This window comes from Paroedura picta, chromosome 8, assembly GCF_049243985.1.
Source record: "Paroedura picta isolate Pp20150507F chromosome 8, Ppicta_v3.0, whole genome shotgun sequence".
In the NCBI taxonomy this organism is placed as follows: domain Eukaryota; kingdom Metazoa; phylum Chordata; class Lepidosauria; order Squamata; family Gekkonidae; genus Paroedura; species Paroedura picta.
The window spans coordinates 34,027,078-34,045,705 of record NC_135376.1 but is presented as its reverse complement, the minus strand read 5'-3'; the positions used below and the strand labels follow the sequence as shown (position 1 = coordinate 34,045,705).

Sequence of the window (18,628 nt, the reverse complement as noted above, 5' to 3'; positions counted from 1 at the left end):
TGCAGGTACAATACTTAGTAGTCAAGACATTGAAAAGGAGGCAAAACTGTAAAGACATTTATTTGGGAACAAGGAATTTGCAACAGCATCTAAGAATATCTAAACAACAGAAAAAAGAATTATTTGATGCACTTTACATGTCTGTTCCTACCTAGTTTACCCAACTTAAGTATAAAAATGAATGAGTGTAGGGATAAGCAATTTTATAAGAAATTTGGTCATTTTTAAGAAGACTCAGTCGGACATCTCTTCATCCAAATTAATATCGGTAGTATCAATATCCTCCAGGTCTAAGTTATCCAAATCTTCATCCAGTTCCAATAGGGCCTAGAGCAGGAAGTTCAGAGTTAGATGCCTGGTATTTAGCAAAGCATTGTGTATAACTGTAGAGCTCTAGTCCTCCTAACTTGGGATCAAGAAAGAGGCCTTCTTCACTTTCACACCTTATTTTCTGCTGAATGGGAAAGCTGAAATTTGCTTGCTACCACCATCTTCAGCAGATGACATCAACACACAACTTACAGTGGTAATTAAAGCAGCTTTATAGACTGTACAGATAGCAGGTATAGTTCGCATTCCATAATAAAGCCAAAGGATATTATAGTGTAGTTATAGAAAGTTAAGCAGCTGGACAAGTGTATCATACAACAAATCTGTAGCAAATTAAGAGTGCTGTAAGTAATATTTAAGCAGTTAAATAAAATAATAGCTTACAGGTTAGGCTTGTTGCATATAAGCAGGATATGGTGAGTAGTTTTTATCTGATGTAGGGAGTCACTGTACTTATTCCTACCATCAGTGATCTACGTCAAAGAGTACTCCTTTGAGAGAACTTGCTGTGTTGAGAATTATACTCTTAAATTACACTCCAATAGGTAAGACATGCTGAACCCAGCGAGGACTGCATTGAAATAACTAGAATCTGAGAACAGGAATGGCTAACCATTCACATTTGCCTCTTGATTCTACTATATCAGCAAGCAGGATATGGTAGCTGTGATTTTTTGAGTGGTGGGGTTTGGGGTAGCTTTATGTCAAGGAGTAAAAACAGCCTGAGTGTGGGTAAGAAAAACAATCACAGTAAGTGTTTAGAATTAGTATACTCATGCAAACGCCATGTATTCCAGGTTTAATAATTCCCATGTGTTAGCCAGCAAGATACAAGGATGTACGAAGTTTGTATATTACAAAAAAAATCCTTAGGTGCATGTAATCATTTAAATTGCACACTTCTGAAAGCTCTTGGTCACAGAATGTGTACAGAATGTTTACATTTCACTACCACTCAGTTAAATGAAAGAGCACTGGATTTTGTGATTCCCCCCGTGAGATATGACCAAAGCCATTTATCATTGTACCCCATCATTCTGTGCAGTTTTGAAACTGCCAAAGTGAATGTGAAAGAATGGAAAGACAGATGTCTGGCAGAAAAAGAGCCTCCCAACTGGATGATGCTTTTCTGATTGGTGTGCTTGAGTTTTTACCTTTTCATCTCTTATTGTTGCAATTCGGTCCATCCCTGCAACCGGCGGCACTAGCACAGGCTTAGCCGTTGGAACTAGCTCTTCCTCTTCAGACTCCTTATGGTGAAAAATAAAAGGCTTTAAAATGCTTAATGGGTCTAGCAAAGGTGGACCACAGTTTAAGTTTGAGGTATATGCCCACAAAATATATATTCTGAATGACGCAGCTGTTATGCAACTAAGCAATAACAGTTCTTCCATACAAAAGGCCCATCCAATATCATTATGCCTGTATTGCTTGAGCTCTCCACTGCTTAGTGCTATTTCAGAGTGCTTGCAGCAACTCAAAAGAGAGAAATAGAACAATGTTCAAGTTGGCACGTGATTTGATTTATTGAAGCGACAGGAACCAGGCAAGTCTGTTGCAACAGAAGTTGTTTGTATAAACCAAAATAAAAAGGTACCATTACATATTCATTGACACAATGTTTTACACTGCCATTCAAGACAGTTTCAAAGGTTAAGTGTAGAAAACCAACAAAATTAGAGCAAAAGGAATCTCAAATACAGACATGATGAGCAAATTTTACAACTACATAGAGAGCCACAGGCTACCTGGCTTGTTATGATTTGGAATATGCAGCAGCAATGCTTTGCTATCCCAGAATTCAATTAACACTGACCTGTGATGCTTCCTGTACTTGTGGTATAAAGCCTTTGGCTTCTTCCAGGATGTTTCTCTCTTCATTGGGCTACCAAAGAAAGATGAAACTGTTAGATATGCAGAAAGTTCTTGCTGTAAATCAAATTCAACCCAGCCCTCAATTTTTTGATATCTGACTCATATACATTTGTTCACAACTTGCAACCACTTACAGTGACAAGTGGATATTCACTGGAAGGCCGCAAGTCAGTGTGTGTTTGCTTGATATATTCTTCAGCAACAAAAGCTTCCTTTAATCCAGGGAACAAGTTTTCATATTCTGTAGGATCAGCCAAGGATTCAGCAGCTTTCTGGTTGACTTTAGAGAGATTTTCTCTCCACAGTTTCACAACCCTGTAGATGGAACACACATCTGCTTTAAGTAAGATAGTTATCAGCAAACTACTACTTCTAAATACACTTCAGAGAGTTACCTGGAGACCTGGCTTGGCAAATATGTCCGCGCTAAGAAAGCAGCTTCTGGTAAGCGTCCGGTTTTAATCAAGAGATCAAGACAACTATCAAGCCTACAAAGATAAATTAGGAGACATGTTCATTCAACTGTTATTCTGGTGTAATATTTTAGCAGCATAATGTTTAGCAGCATAGATGTGATGGTGATAAAAGTATATCCATGCTGGCATAATTCTTGAAAGGGAGCTGCTTCTAGATCAAATCAAGCCTAGAACTCTCCCTAAAAGCTAGGGTAGTGAAACTGAGGCTACTGTGCTTTTGGTCACATCATGATAAGATGAGCCATTGGAAAGGAGGAAGACCCAACATAAAATGGATCGACTCAATAAAAAAAATCACAGCCCTCAGTTTGCAAGACCTGAGCCAAGAATCAATCACAGGATGCTTGGAGAGATTCAAATGGGTAGCCGTATTGGTCTGAAGTAGCACAATAAAATCAGGGTCCAGTAGCACCTTTAAGACCAACGAAGATTTATTTAGGGTGTGAGCTTTCGAGTGCAAGCACTCTTCCTCAAACTATGAATTCCTTACGTGACAGCGGGAATATATAGCAAAAATCAATTATGTTACATCAGTAGACTGCCACAACCGAATACAGCCAATGATAATCCTTTGTCAAGACAGCCAATCAATCCCCTAGAATTCAGTGTACTTTACAAAAACACAGGGAGAAACCTGCTGGGTCGTGTATGCTCGTTTGTGCCATGCGTGGGAGTGCCGTGCATGCGCATCTGCGGCCGCGCATTGTGCAAATGCACATGCGCGACCCCGGGCTGCGCATGCGCAGCATGCACAGCCGGGTGATCGCCCTCCCCGCTGGCGGCGGTCCGCAGCCTGAAAAAGGTTGCAGACCACTGCACTAGACTGACTGCTACTGACCCTCCTTGCAGGAAGTAGCTCATAAATGCTACGTTGTTCTTTCCATCTTTTTCTGCTCCTTCGGCAAGCTTGTTCACCATGCTGATATTTCCTGAAGCCGTCGCTAAAAGCAATAAGCCACCATAGTCTTGTGCATTGTGCAGGCATTCCTGGGCGAGGCCAAACTGGCATTTACTGATTGCAAGCTCAGCAAGTTGCTTCCACTTCTGCTCTGACTGGGTAGACAGAGAAAAATTCAACCTTTGAAGTGTGTTATCATATTTTGAACCGTATGCTGCAACTAACTTAGACATAGTTAATTTATTATGTCACCTAGAACAGTAAGCATGCCTCTAAAAAAAAGTCACACTCAGTTAAGGCTACTGAAATTTAATTACAGGGGAGATCAAGGCAGGAATCCTTCCAGAGTCCCTCTCTGACTTCAGCTCAAGCCTGCCATAAAGTAACCCAGGAGTTAAATATGAGCCAACAGTTTTGATATGGCAAGAAGGCTAATACGATACTAGGCTGCATTGCTAGGAGCATAGAATCTAGAGCAAGGGAAGTTATAATACCACTCTATTCTGCATTGGTTAAACCTCATTTAGAATATTGTGTCCAGTTCTGGGCACCACAGTTCAAGGAGGATATTGACAAATTGGAATGTGTTCAGAGAAAGGCGACTAAGATGGTTGGTGGGCTGGAATCCATGCCTTACAAAGACGGGTGGAAGGAATTGGGTGTAGCTCAGAGAAGGGGAGGGCAAAGGGGGATATGATAGCTGTGTTTAATTACATAAAGGGTAGACACGTTGAAAAAGTGGCTAACTTGTTTACTACAGCTTTAGAGACAAGGACTAGGAATAATGGGTTTTCCCAAATTATGGGAAAGCAGGTTCCAATTCAGTATCAGAAGGCACTTTCTGGCAGTGAGGGCTGTTCATAGATAGAACAAGCTGCCTCTGATGGTGGTAGTCTCCTGCGTTGGAAGTTTTTAGGAGGAGATTGGATGAGCACCTGTCAGGAGTGTGTTTTTTAAGTCTCCAAGAAGGGGGGGGGGGTCTGGACAAGATGGCCCTTTACTGTCTCTGCCACTCTGTATGATTCTGAGTTCATTCTGTTCCTGTGCATCCAAAACTCAACTTCAATCATACAAATCCACTCTTCTGAAACTTAAGATTAACTCCTTCTCTGGTTATAACATGATGCTAACTTACCTCAGCTTCCACAGCAAGCTGATAGGCAATCTTGAGTTCTCCAAGTTGAAGAGCAAGCTCAAAGCGATGTTCAGGATCTGTAGAAACTGCTAGAGCTTGCTGTTTGAATCCCTGGAATAATTAGACCAGTGGAACAATTTTCTTAGCAATCAAGTAGCTCTAAAGCATCAGTGTGTTTTAACTTATCTAGTCCCAAATCCATACTGTCTCTTGTTCTGAAAAAAACTATAAGAATTCATGCGTGTTTATATGTTTAATTTGCAGATATATTTAACCATTTATGGTATTGGCTTCCAACTTTAGTTTTCATAGCCAAGGTTTTATCTGGCAGATCCCAAGTGTTTTTACCTGCTTCTCAAGGAAGTGTGCAACTCTGGTCCTCTGTTCCTTTGGAATTGTGGGTAGAACTTTGTCAGCCATGCTAAAATCTCTCCTCATCACAGCAGTCTGATATTCTAGCACTGAGACTAGCAAGGAATAACTCACTATGTTTAATTCTTTGTCACCCAGGTAAAGCCTGTTGTCTTTGGGGATGTACCCTAGTAAATACATGGTCCTTTAAACAATGGAAGAAAAAGAGATCAATTTAATGCAACCATAAACAGAGATATGATTTAAAGCAAGTCAAGCTCAGGAAATCAGCTGACTGGTCTGATATAGTATATTTTTCACTCAATGTAAATGGTATGATGTTAAGCTTTGTATTGCTCGACACCTAATACAGAAATCAAACTGAATCCATGAAGGGATTTTGCTTCAGCCACAGAACTTTGGAGCTTCTCCACTTCCCTCAGCAATAGCACACTGGAGAGAACTAGCTACGGGGAAGAGGCAGAAAGCTCAAAGCCTTTTGTGTGAGCAGCAAGGGAGATGTATTGCCTGAGTACATGTGAGCTGTCACAGATCTATAAAGCATTCCCATGGGAAAGGTCCATAATGCTAGCCATCTCTGTATTACCACCTGCTCGTAGCCTCATGTGTAGCACTACTCAATGTGTTATAAACTAGCGTTACTCACTCTGCAGTTTCCAGATAGCCACATTTACAATTGCCACCAACCAGAGTACCTCGAGCTGGTATACAGTCAAAGCTGTATTTTAAAAAAAATATCAAATTCCACCCCTCCACACCCCCTGCTAGTGAACTTTAAGTCAGCTAAGGGCTGAGGAGAAGGGCTTGCGAGTCAGACTTCTGACACAAGATAATCAACCAGCCTTCAAGTTCTGTGGAACTGAAGATGGATTACACAACACAGATAAATGCAATTAATAGGATGATACATTTAACAGAATCCTTTCACACCAAGTAAAATGTATTTCTGATGCTCCAATGAGAGAACTCACCTGTCCAAATGTGCAATTGTGACAATTTCTCCTCCAACATAGTAATTCAGCCTGTTTACCGAACTGGTATAAATAAAACAGTCACCCACCCATAATCCTGTTTTCACAATCTCCTGAATTTCACCAAGGACCTAGGGGGAATACATTTTTGCACATTATAACCTTAAGTACTCACTTGGATTGGATCCATCAAAAACAAAGGTACAAGAAGTACAACAGCAGGTCACTTACTAGTCGCATAGGGCCATCCTGAGCACAGTTATATCCTTCCAGTTCAGTCCACAGGCTTAGAAGGGTGTAATCCTGCTTAGGATGGCACTGCTGGTAGCAAAGACTTCTACACAGTGGAGGTTTGGTATGATAAAAACCTACTAACTTTAAGTACTTTCCTTTAAAACAGAGATTAAATCTATAACATAGAGCGAAGCATGCTTTAGTTTCCTTAGGAAACCAATGGAAAACCTAGGTTTGCACAAATATCCCAATGGACATCATTGTCCAGTGGGAGGCGGTGATATTTGTGCAAAGCCAGGTTTTGCAAAAATCTCACGAGATAATGATCAGCATTATTGGGTTGCCTACAGGGATACTGGGAGGGTGAACACAGGTGCCTTCGGGACAGAAATGGAGAAAGTAACAACCAGGAGGGGAAGGGAAAAGACCAATTGGATGGGCAAAGAAAATAGGGTCCCGTGGGGTGGATTTTTTCTCAGCGGCCAGTGGAGGTGGGTGAAGGCAATGGAACCATGGCAATGGCATCCTCCACGCCGCCTTGATTGTTGTGCACAAGCATGTGCGCACGCGTTTACAGCGCCCCACTGGCTCCTTCTGCAGTTGCCCAGCCTGGCCGGAGGGTTGCGCCTGCGCCTGCCGAGGAATGCACCAAAATGCTTTGCTCAGCTCTTTCAGAGCTGGCAAGAAAGTGACTCCCTCTCCCCGCAGGTCCAAAGTCACACCATTCCACCTGACTCTGTCTGGCAAGCCCCGCATACTCTACAGCAGGGTCTTCGTGGACACCCCCCCCCCCCGTGGTTTAAAGAAGGGAGAAAGGAGATAAGCGGCGATCCAAGGGAGCAAGACACGCACCCAAGCCCGGCCTGGAGTGGGACAGCAAGCAATGTGGATGCGGTGATGGCAGCGGCAGCAGCAGCAGCCCCCTCCCCTGGGCCCTTGCCCCCCTCATGCGGGGGGTCGCCTATGGCTGGGTCCCTGCTGGGCTTCGGCGCCAAAGTTGGGGTTGTGGAGAAGAAAAGGTTGAGAACCACTGCTATAGAATGTCTAACCAGTAATAGAGAGGTGGTATTCCAGGAGGCAGATGTGCTAGGTGAACCAATGGAAAGGACCATCTTCTTCCTGGAAGCACTGGATGGCATACTTTTTATGTGGCTCCTCTTTCCATTTTATTCCGCAGAACAAGGACATGTCAAGTAGGACAGACTGAGCAAGACCAACTGACCCAAAGCCACCTGAAACAGTGGGGATTTAAACTTCAGTCCCTCCTCTTGTGCTATACTACTTGAATCATTATGCCATCCAGGCCTGCTAAAGCATATGCTATCTTGAGAAACATGCTAGCAACACACATTTATATAAAATCACAGATCTTTATAAATGCCTAAAAGCTGACCACAGATTCTGCCTAGCATTGTTTTGCTGCAGCAACACTAGTATGCAAGAAAAACAAGACATGTCTTTCAGTTAGTATCTTCAATTTTTCTCACTATTGTTGGTATCTACTGGTATCAGACCCTTATTACTTCATGGTCCTCAGGAGTGGTTACCTCAAAGGCATCTTCAATGCCATCTTCAGTGACTCCTTCATGTGTCTCCTGAGCTGCTGCAACTTTCTCAGAAAGGTATTTCAGAATGAAGAAGGACTCTTCTGTGGCTATACAAACGAGTTCACCAGAATCAGACCAGAAAATCTACAGTGAAACAAGTAAAGGCCTTTAAAGATATGGGCTGCAGCAAGTATATTAGCCTGTGAATGCACTGAAAAAACAGTGGTTTCAACATCAATTATTGAAGAAAGTCTATTTTGCTCCAAAGAGGTACAAATTGTAAAAGAGATCCTTGTTCTGCATTATGTTATCAAGAATAAAACTCACATGTTTGGGCTGGATTTCAATTCTGCGAATCAGTTCTGTATTTTCCCAGTCATAAAATGCCAAGCCATTGACAGATCGAACACCAAGTAAGAACCCACCGTAGATACCTGTAGGGAGTATACACTTAGCACTCCTCAAAACAAACACCCAAGACAGTAAATCTTAGCACTGAGATGAAATAAAGTTCATAACATGCCTTCTGCTCCAAAGTCCGGCTTAAAAGATTTCTTCTCTTTGAAGTTCTTAAATATCTTGACACTGCTGTTGCTTTCCCTGATTGCATACCTACGTATAAAACAACATAACTCATTTTAAATGAATTTGCTCAACCAGGATTAAAATTTGGCACTAACACAAAGGCTGCTAAGGTTTATCCACAGGCCTACATAGAAGAGTTTACTTAATTTCCCACCATTACCATCTTCTGAGACCCCAGGAAAAATGGAGAAGAGTTAGTTTGAATTGCTCCAACACAACACTCAGACTACACCACCCTGCCACATGTTATGCTAAGGCAGCCATACATATACATACACACTTTAATTTTTCTTTGCTTGCTATATTTGTCAGCCATCTTTCAATATCAATTTTCAAAGTGGTTAATACTTACTCTGAAGAATCATGTGCCCACGCAAACTCTTGAGCAGAACCAAAGCTTTTGTTTCTCAGCGCCATAGCTGTGTAAATTATGTACTCGCCATCTCCGCATACTACTACAAACCTAGGAAAGGGTTTTTGAAAAAAGCAACAGAAAATTAAGCATGCAAGAAGCATTCTAGGGGTACACATATGGAAAACACACACAGGACCATCAAAATGTCTCTAAAGGGAATTTAAATGGGATCAAGCATTATCTACAGAAAAATAAATTCCTTACCGCCCATTAGGATTGTGCTGAATTGTCTGAGGATATATTTCACAGCTACCCATATCTTTCACAGCAAGAGGCAGTCTCTCCCCATCTTTGATTTCTGTGTCTCCCATTGCCTTCAGGTTAGCCTGCTGAATTTCTGAGTGTTTAGCCCAAATAATCTTTCCATTGGCATCCATAGACATGGCAGGTTCTTCGCGCCCAAGCTAATTCAAATAGACCAATAAAGGAAGAGCAAGTCAACACATAATTCCCCGCACATTGAATACCCCAATTTACATAAAACATGCTGATGTTGGCAATTAACATTTAAGCCTCCCATGGAGTCTACCAAGCAATGTTTGTGGTTTTATCACGTGCGTCTAAATATTCAACCAGTGGAGAAGAAGCACATTTCTTAGAAGAGTAACTACCTTAACAATGATGCTTCCTTCGTCGTATCCCAGAGCCACATTATTGGAGCCTCTTAGGCTTGCCACACACCACACCCGCTCCATGCCATAGTTCAGGGTACTTTCCAGACGGTATGTGCTGGAATGCCAGATTCGAACGGTTCCTATGCAAAGAAAGAAGACGACAGTGAGGAAAGTCACCTGGATCTGAATTCTACATCAACAGGGATATTGTACACAATATTATTTAGATGCCTTTTGCAGATGCTAATACAGGACCCATGAAGGATTTTTTTTAAATTTCAGCTACCTAGGGTAGAGAGAGAGACTCAAAGGGCAAAGATGACGAACAGCCTTGGAATGCAAAATTGTGAGATTAAAATTAAAAGGGGAAGAACTGAAATGCATTAGAATGACAATTTGCTTGTGCTCTAAGAATGGCAACAAAGGCAGCCAACTGCAGCAGAGAACTGTGATGTTTGCACTTTTGTTATTAGTTGTAGTAATTTGCAAACATTTGAAAGATATTAAAAAAACACAACTCATGGCAAAGCTCTAGCTGTTCGCATGATTACCAAAACAACAACAGAATTATAAAACAAACATGACAACTAGTTCTTGTGGTTTATAGATTAATATGAAACGTCAATTTACCATCTTCAGAGCCAGTAATGATTATGGGCAGCTCAGGGTGGAAGCTAACACAGGACACATTCTGTGCATGACCTTCCAGAGTTTGCACACAGGTTTTATTCTAGAAGGGGGAAAAACAGAACAAAGACACTTTTAAAGATTCTTTTTATTAAATATTTGTAAACATAAAAACGGAACAGCAGAGTTTATAGGAGCAATTGATTTTTAACTATGCTTGCACATAATTTTTATTTAGCCCCTCCTCCAATAGCCCCCATTCATCTATTTCATGATACACAAAAAGGTTTTAGGAACAACAGGACAGAACATACCTGATAATCCCAAATCTTAACAAGGCGGTCATCTGCTCCAGAAATTAGGTAAGGTTTATCCCCTCCACTATAATAATCAATACAATTTACTCCCTTTTCATGGCCTTCCAAAGTGAAGTTGGGTGAAGAAGAACCAAGCTGCCAAACCTTGTAAGAACATAAAATTAATTATGCTTAATGACTGTTATCAGTTCTTCATGAACACACACACACAACCGCCCTCAGACACTTGTCTTCAGAAAGTTATAAGCAGAGGAAGACACAGCACATGTACAAGCTGCTTAATAACACCATACAATTAATTCAGAAAATAAAAACATGACAATAATCTACATGGCTAGCAGTTATAAATGTTAAGGCTAACATGTTAATCATGCTAACATGTTATTTTAAGCAGAACTTCCCTGGCAATCATACCATATGCATGAATTCTCATACTGGACACATCAATGCCAACCCCTCCCCACAAATAAGCCCTATCCAAAGCATTAAGAAATATAAGCAACAGTCCACACCAATTTCCCTACACCTCTGGAGAGTGCTAGTTTGCTTAGATCCTACAGCAATCTACAATCAAAACGTTCTACTAAGTATTCATTGTACCTTGATCGTCCTGTCCAATGAGGCACTAGCAAACTGGTTATTGTCCTTAGGATTTATGACAATCTGCATCACGTAATGAGTGTGCCCTTCAAACACTTGAGAACAGGACCATTTTTTGTCCCAATCCCAGAGTTTAATAAGCATGTCATCTAGGAGAGGAGAAAAGTATAGTTAGTGCAAGGTTTTAATCGTCTTTCATTACCTACTTTATAAACATTTTAAGCCTGTTAGTTTATGCAGTAAATTCAGTGGCAAAATCATTTGGGTTTGACCATTCAGCTTGAAGAGTTCCATGTGGCTCAGAGACTTAATTCTTATTTAGTTGCTCTGCTTGGCAACATGACCTCTTGAAAAGGTTTTTCATCTTTTCCATGAAAAAGAATTTGTGCTAATACTTTAGCACTCTTGACTGTATTCTTATTTAATTTATTCATATTCTTCAGCTAGGGACACATCATCTGAACAAGTCATGTCCACGTGCTTTGGAAAATGATTTGATAACTTTCCCTTTCTTCTTCCTAGAAGTAATCCCACAGAAGAAAATTCAAAACCTCTCCCCTTCCACTCTGCCTCCATGGTCCCACACTGCTGTCCTTTGTGTCCAATACCAGGGGCCATGTTTACAGGATGAACACCACACAACAGCAGGAAGTTTGTAGTAGGGAAGCTCACATCTAGAGTTGGAAGGTACCTCCAGGGTCATCTAGTCCAACCCCCAGCACAGTGCAGAAACTCACAACTACCTGCCCACCCACAGTGACCCCAATTTCATACCCAAGTGATTTCTCCCCCCCCAACATTTTTTTCCAGAATCCAGCCTGGCCTGGAGAAAATTCACCTACCAACCCACAGCGGCATTCAGCAATTCCTTGGGTATGCAAGTAAGGGACACAAGGACAAACACTGGCATGCCCCTTTCTCCCTTCTAGTGTTGCTCTGTTGACACTCAACGGGATCTGAACCAGTGTCTATGTCCTAAGCACCTCATGTTCAACTTCCTCACATTAGAAAACTACAACAGACCACATGGGGGGGAAATGAGAGAATACAACTAAGAAGTTAAATTCATACCACTGCTGGTTAGAATGAAAGATTGTGTAGGATGTACAGCAATACAGCGGATGTAATCTGAGTGTGCTTCAAACATGTGAACTCTTTCTAATGTGTTGTAGTTGAAAACTCTGATTTGCATGTCATCCTATGGAAGAGCAAAACCCAATGAAAATCACTTTATACACATGGATTAAGCATACATATAGCACTTAGACAAACCCCAAAATGGTTTTTGTTCTTTTAAAGGGTTTTCACATTTTTCAATGAAAGTCATGTAGTCAATAAATTAGCATATTCACTTGAAGAATTGGTTGTTATACCCCACTTTTTACTGCCTGAAGGAGTCTCAAAGTGGCTTACAATCACTTTCCAATTCTCTCCCCACAACAGATGCCCTGTGAGGTTGGCGAGGCTGAGCTCTGAGGGAAACTGCTGTGAGAACAGCTTCTAACAGGACTATGACTAGCCCAAGGCCATCCAGTTGGCTGCAAGTGAAGGAGTGGGGAATCAAACCCAGCTTGCCAGATTAGAAGCCACTGCTCTTAACCAATGCACCAAGCTAATCATTATGCCATTCTTCCGTAAATATATTAAGGGTTTCCCCGACCCCCATATTTTGTACTGCATCACCTTTTAACCTCACCAAGCATCTCCAAATTTATATCAAAGCAGTCTGAAAATTCAATAGATTGGTAGTGGAGCAAATATCCAAATACAGACACCTTTCAGTGATCGCTAGCTTCAAAATTCCAATAGTGACAAACTACAGGATGAAAAATATTGACAACTTACAGCGCCTGTAACAACCCAGTTCTTCCTTGCCACAAATTTTGCTGCTCTGACTGGCAGGTCACATACTTCAAAGGTCTTCACTAGAGTCTGAAAATAGAAGTTTAGATTTTACTTTAAATTGTACTCATGCAAAATGACTTTTTAAATGTCTTCAGCTATTTTTCCTTTGCCAGAATCAAAAGGCACCTATAAAATCCTAAACAGAGTTACACACTTCTAAGACTACTGAAATCAATAGGTCTAGAAGGTTGCAACTCTGTTTAGGATCACACTGCAAAAGTTCATTATGGCTCATCTTACCTTTAATATCAAATCATGATTTAATATGACACAAACAGATATTAGGCTAAGACACTCCATCTCCTTATTCATACACTACAATTCTTTTACGTGTTCCAAGCCATACCATACTCCGTCATTTCTTGTCATACTATAACCGGAAATAACCCTCAAACCATGTTTTCCAATTCTGAAATTATGATTTGCCACAGGAAATTTTTTCTGCATTCAGTGACATATTTGGATCAGACCCAATATCTTCAGATTAAGTTAATAACAATTTCTTATAGTAACCTGCAACTGCTTGTTATGATGGTGAGGAATGTACTGAAGCCCAGAATAGCCTATTGAATCAAGCAATCTGTCTTTATAAGAAACATACATTTATCTGTATCTTTCCTGTTTCTTGTAAACCGCCCTGAGCCCCCGGGGAAGGCGGTATATAAATATTATAAATAAATAAATAAAAGCAGCAAAACCCTGTCAGTACATCAAGAATTATTACAAGCAGAAATCTGGAGATTCCTGATGCCTCAAACTTCTTTTCACTCTTCATTGCCAAGAGACTAATGTCAATGATGGTCATATGGATGTTCACTGAACCCTTACCTGTGTTTCATGGTTCCAAACACAGACACTACCATTGTAAAGGCTAGCCAACATCCATGGCTCTGTGGGATGCAAATCCACACTCTTCACTCGGTCGGATCTAGCTGTTAGTTTACGCTTTATATCAAGTCGAAGAGGCTAAAAGAGCAAAAGAGATTAAGAATGTAATTTAACTGAATAAGACACGTTAGTTTAGGAAATAGAACCTGGAACTCACTGACCTCTATCTGCTCATACTCAGAATAGCACCAGTCTATCATTACTAGAACATTATTTTTACACATAACAAAGCACATTCTCACAGATCCACTATAATCAATGGATAAAAATTATGCCGGATGTGAACTGTTTTTAGATACAGACGTTTAGGAAATATCCTACAGAGGGATTAAAGATACAGGCTGGTTCTTCTTTTAATTTCCACTGAGAATAGCAGAGTAGTCTTGTGCCCTATGCCTCGCACTCAACCCAAGCTGTGGCAAATATGGAAGTATCAAAAGTATGAGCAGAAGAGCTAAAGAAAGAATAGGATAATCTTTATGGCATTGGGATAATCTTTATGGTTTGGGCTCCAGGTTGTCTCCAGTTAAAGAACCTCAAGTAACAAAACATTGGGGAGCTGTTCTGGCAAAACGTGACAGAACCAAAAACCATGTAAAATTTCTGGAAGGCAAGAAGTACATTCTCACTAAGAACAGAGATCCACTCCACAAGGGAGTAAATTGCAAACCCTCAGATTATGGTTCCTGACATTTGTGATCTACACAGAAAGAGGCAGCAGACAGCTAGAACCTGTAGAGTTCCAGCAAATTTCCAATAGGTTGTCCAGTGTCTACCACTTACCAGGATTCTTGTAAGGAATGCTAAAGTCAATGAATCTTGGCATGATCCTCCCTTTTTAAGTAAATGTGCATGTTTAGAATTAACACAAATTAGTTATCCCTTAAAAGTATGCTCTCTTGTCTGTTATATTTAAATGCATCAGGAAACCAGAGAGATTCTACTTTCACTAGACTGCACCAGATATAAGCCCGCCCACCTCTCCTCTACCATATTGCCCCTAAAAGAATATGCAAAGCAATTCAAACAGCTCTCTGGGGAGGCAACATATAAACTTTCTTTAAAAAATTAATCTAATATTACAGAATAAGTACTTGTTGTCCCCCCCCCACCCCCAATGGGCACCCTTTTCATGGATAATGGCTCTGCCCACTTGATGCCTAAACCAGGCAAAGGATTTTCCCACTCAAGGTCCTTCACACTAAGGAAAAACTTACTCCACAGCACCTTAAAGAATAACAGATTTATTGCAATGTAAGGCTTCATTAATCAGAGTCCAATTCATCAGGAGCACGAAACAACAGAAAACCTGGTGGGTTGGAGAGATTATTTTACAGCCTGATGAAACACAACACTTTGGGTAACTGACAACATGGGCAGGCCTGGACCAGACACTGAAAGGTTTGACAGACTGGTGGCTCTCTCTCACTTCATGGCTCACAAGAGCGTCTGCCACAATAAGGTGTTTGGCTTTCACCAAACACTTTCTTTTCCAGCTAAAAATTATTAGTATTATTTTATTATATTTCTATACCGCCCAGCCGTGAGGCTCAGGGCGGTTTACATAAAACATGGAGGGTATACACCGAATCATGGTGCAATAATAACAAGTCGTAGCAGTGGGTTCCAAGTTAACAACAGGTTTACAACCGATCACAACAGTTACCACGGCGCTCTCTCTGCACTTTACCCACTGCATTTCTCTGTACGTCAAAAAGGAGTAAAAACGACCTGGAAGAGCAGCGATAGTCAGGAGGAGCGCAGCGCGCCCCAGCACTGTGGAGAGGAGAAGTGGGGCAGGCCTGCCCCCCAACTGCTCGCCCTGCCAGGCCTCAGCCCTTCCCCGGCACCTGTTCCACCCGCACCGCCCTCGAGGACGCAGCGAGCCTCCCCGACTCACCATGGCGCCGGCTCCCTCTCCGGGCTGCAGCCACCGGAGGATCCCAGGTTCACTCCACGACCAATTCACCGACGTGGAGCTTCCGGCTCTGAAACTCCCGCGAGAACTCGGACGGGAGAATGAGAATCTCGAGCCCAGCTATTTCCACAGAGAAACCATAGATACGGATAGCCGTAGAAGGAAGGGGCGGGAGGTCCTGATTGTTTCGGGCGACGTTTCCCCCGCTCTCGCGCGCGTGCGCAGAGAGCCTCTGCTCTGTTCTTTGCTCGCGGCAGCGCTTGGCCTCCTGCGAGTATCTCGCCTCCCTCCCAGCATTCAAGCTCTTCTAACGCGGGTCTGGATTCAATGGGGCATTCGCGCTGTTGTTTGCTTTAAGCATTTATTTCTTTACACTTTTTAGAGTTCCGACCCGAGGCTTGGCTGGAGCGCGCTGCCTCTGTCTCACTGAAAAAACGGTTCTGCAGATGCGACTATAGGGGTGGCCAAACTACTGCTGTCCGGATGTCCATGGACTACAAGTCCCAGGGGCTCATGGGAATTGTAATTCATAGAAATCTGGACAGCCACCGTCTGGCCACCCTGGATAGTTACCCCCATATTGCCGTGAGGCTAAGAACCCCGTAGTGTAGATCGAGGCGGACATTAACACAAATAGCCTTCCCAGCTCCGGGTTAGGAAATAGCTGGAAATTTTGGAGGCGAAGCTTGGGGAGGGGAGGGATTTCAGTGAGACGCAATGCCACAGAGGCCCCCTTCCAAAGTGGCCGTTTTCTACAGGGAAACCGATCTCTTATTGCCTGAAACTCACTCGTAATGTCAGGAGACCTCCAGTGACTACCTGGAGGTTGGGAAGCCTTCTTGTAATGTCGTCTGTTGATTGCCCAGTGTCATTAGTCTGCAATGTGTTCCTATGCAGTTGCATGCTGTACTGTCTTAGGAACATGGAATACACCTGTCACACAATCCGGATTGTTAATAGTACTTACAAGTTTGAAGTTTTCCATCACCTTTATGCAGCTGTTTTACAATTCCAGCAAGGGGGGGGGGGAACCACTCGAGACAGCAAAGTTATGAATTCCACCCCCATATACCTCAAACCAGCCTCCCCTCCCTTTACAGTGTTCTTTGGAAATCCATGGTCATTTTGCCCCTAGAACAGTAAAATAAGGATTTTGCATTGCAGGAAGTTAGGATAAATGTTTTACTAGCATTGGTGTTGGTATACTAAGCAAGCCAAATGAAAAGGCTCCAGCCATAACAACATTAGGGACCCAAAGCTTGGGTGAAAGACATTTTTGGGGGAAATTAAGTATATTTTGGACTGTTTTTAATATGGTTCAAGTTTATCATCGAGATATATTAAATTATTGGTCCTATTTATTTAGTTTAAAGCTTTTAGCCTAGACATATTTCAATGTCTCAACTTATATAGCTTCAGGACTTTTGAGTTTCAAATATTTGCCAATTCAGGGGCAAATTGTGCCTATACACACACACAGTATCAGTTGAGCAGAGAAAGACTTAAGAGTTGAATGGTGAGAAGGACCTTGACTGAGAAGAGTTTTGTACTGATGAGTCTGAGTCTAGATTTGACAGAGGTTTATTCCTGACAGAATTATGTTTAACCCTGATTAAGAGCAGTTTAACACAGACAAAGTACTGGGAAGGTTGCCCAAAGGAGTGGTTAAGAGCAGCAGCTTCTAACCTGGCGAGTTGGGTTTGATTCCCTATGCCTCCACATGCAACCAGCTGGTTGACCTTGGCCTAGTCAGTCTTGTTAGAGCTGCATTTTAGAAAAGCTACCTCAACTAGCAACAAACATCTGAAGACTGAACAGTTTTTAACTGCTGGAATATACTCTGAGCTGGATTCTCAGGAAGACATATACTGACCTCTAGTATAAACAGAATGATTATGATATATGTTATTTTTCATTTTATTTGTCCCTTCTGCCACCTGCACAATGACAAATCAGTCTCAGATACAGCATGTTTATTTGCCATCCGGTGGTAATTGTACGAACTGGACATCCTGTGGGAGGTTTGAAGTGAGATTAGTTCACTTTATAGACCTATTTGGCTTGTCGCCTCCATGTCATTTCTTTCAACAAGCAGGCTAATTGTGATGGCTGATTTTGTGGCATCTGTCCTTCAACAGGTCCAAAGTGAAAGGATATTAATCCACTTGACTAACCCATTTTGAACAGATGGTAACAGCTTTCAGATCATGGAGATCTGCATGGAATTCAAATGACTGATCTAGATGTGAAACGTTATGTATTCCATTGTCCATCTGCTAAGCCATTCTATTGCTAGCCTGAACCTCTGGACTAAGCATCCAGAAGATAACATCCAGGAATTACAAGTTAGAAATACTATGTTACTCCAGCACAAAAAGAATACGTAATTAGTTCTCGCTAATGTATTTCTTTGAGTTGGTTACTGCAGCCTGCCCTTTGTGACATCTGAGGATTGGCATTTGGACAAGAAAAAAAGCCCAGTAAATGTGTTATATCAATATAATGATTGTATAAGTTGCTAAAGGGCAGAATAGAATGGCAGGGAATTAAACAAACAGATAAACATAATGTGACCATCTGGATTTCTAATCCATTTATCGGTGATCCTTGATTTTTTTTTATTTGTTCCTGAAAATTCATTCTGCATGTGATTCTAAGGCTCATTCTGCAGCCTTACAACAAGGCTGTAATGTCTACTCTGATTGGCAACATCCACCCAAGTCCCAGGGAGCAGTCTTTTTGAGCTCAATTAGATGAGTTACTTTTAATTAAATATGTCTGAAATTGCACTAGGGGTGGTTTGCAACCTGGGGCTCGGGATCCCTTTGGGGGTCAAATGACCCTTTCACAGGGGTTGCAGCAGGGCAAGCAGCTTGGCCAGGGGGGGCATCTACACAACAGCCTTGCGGAGTAGATCGAGA

At 41.8% G+C, this 18,628-nt stretch overlaps 1 protein-coding gene across 1 annotated transcript; it reads right to left on the bottom strand.

Moving 5' to 3' along the window:
- Positions 1–42: 42 nt before the first annotated feature.
- COPB2 (coat protein complex I subunit beta 2) lies at positions 43–15,879 on the bottom strand. The gene is made up of 22 exons (XM_077348952.1): positions 15,690–15,879; positions 13,730–13,867; positions 12,842–12,928; positions 12,068–12,194; positions 10,997–11,145; positions 10,394–10,540; positions 10,083–10,182; positions 9,450–9,592; positions 9,043–9,242; positions 8,776–8,886; positions 8,362–8,450; positions 8,166–8,272; positions 7,839–7,982; positions 6,058–6,188; positions 5,063–5,270; positions 4,715–4,825; positions 3,520–3,734; positions 2,601–2,693; positions 2,340–2,520; positions 2,147–2,215; positions 1,485–1,580; positions 43–327 (listed from the first exon to the last, which is right to left on the bottom strand). The coding sequence occupies exons 1-22, from the start codon at positions 15,690–15,692 to the stop codon at positions 235–237; spliced, it is 2,742 nt and encodes a 913-aa protein (XP_077205067.1). The 5' UTR covers positions 15,693–15,879; the 3' UTR covers positions 43–234.
- Between the last annotated feature and the right edge of the window lie 2,749 nt (positions 15,880–18,628).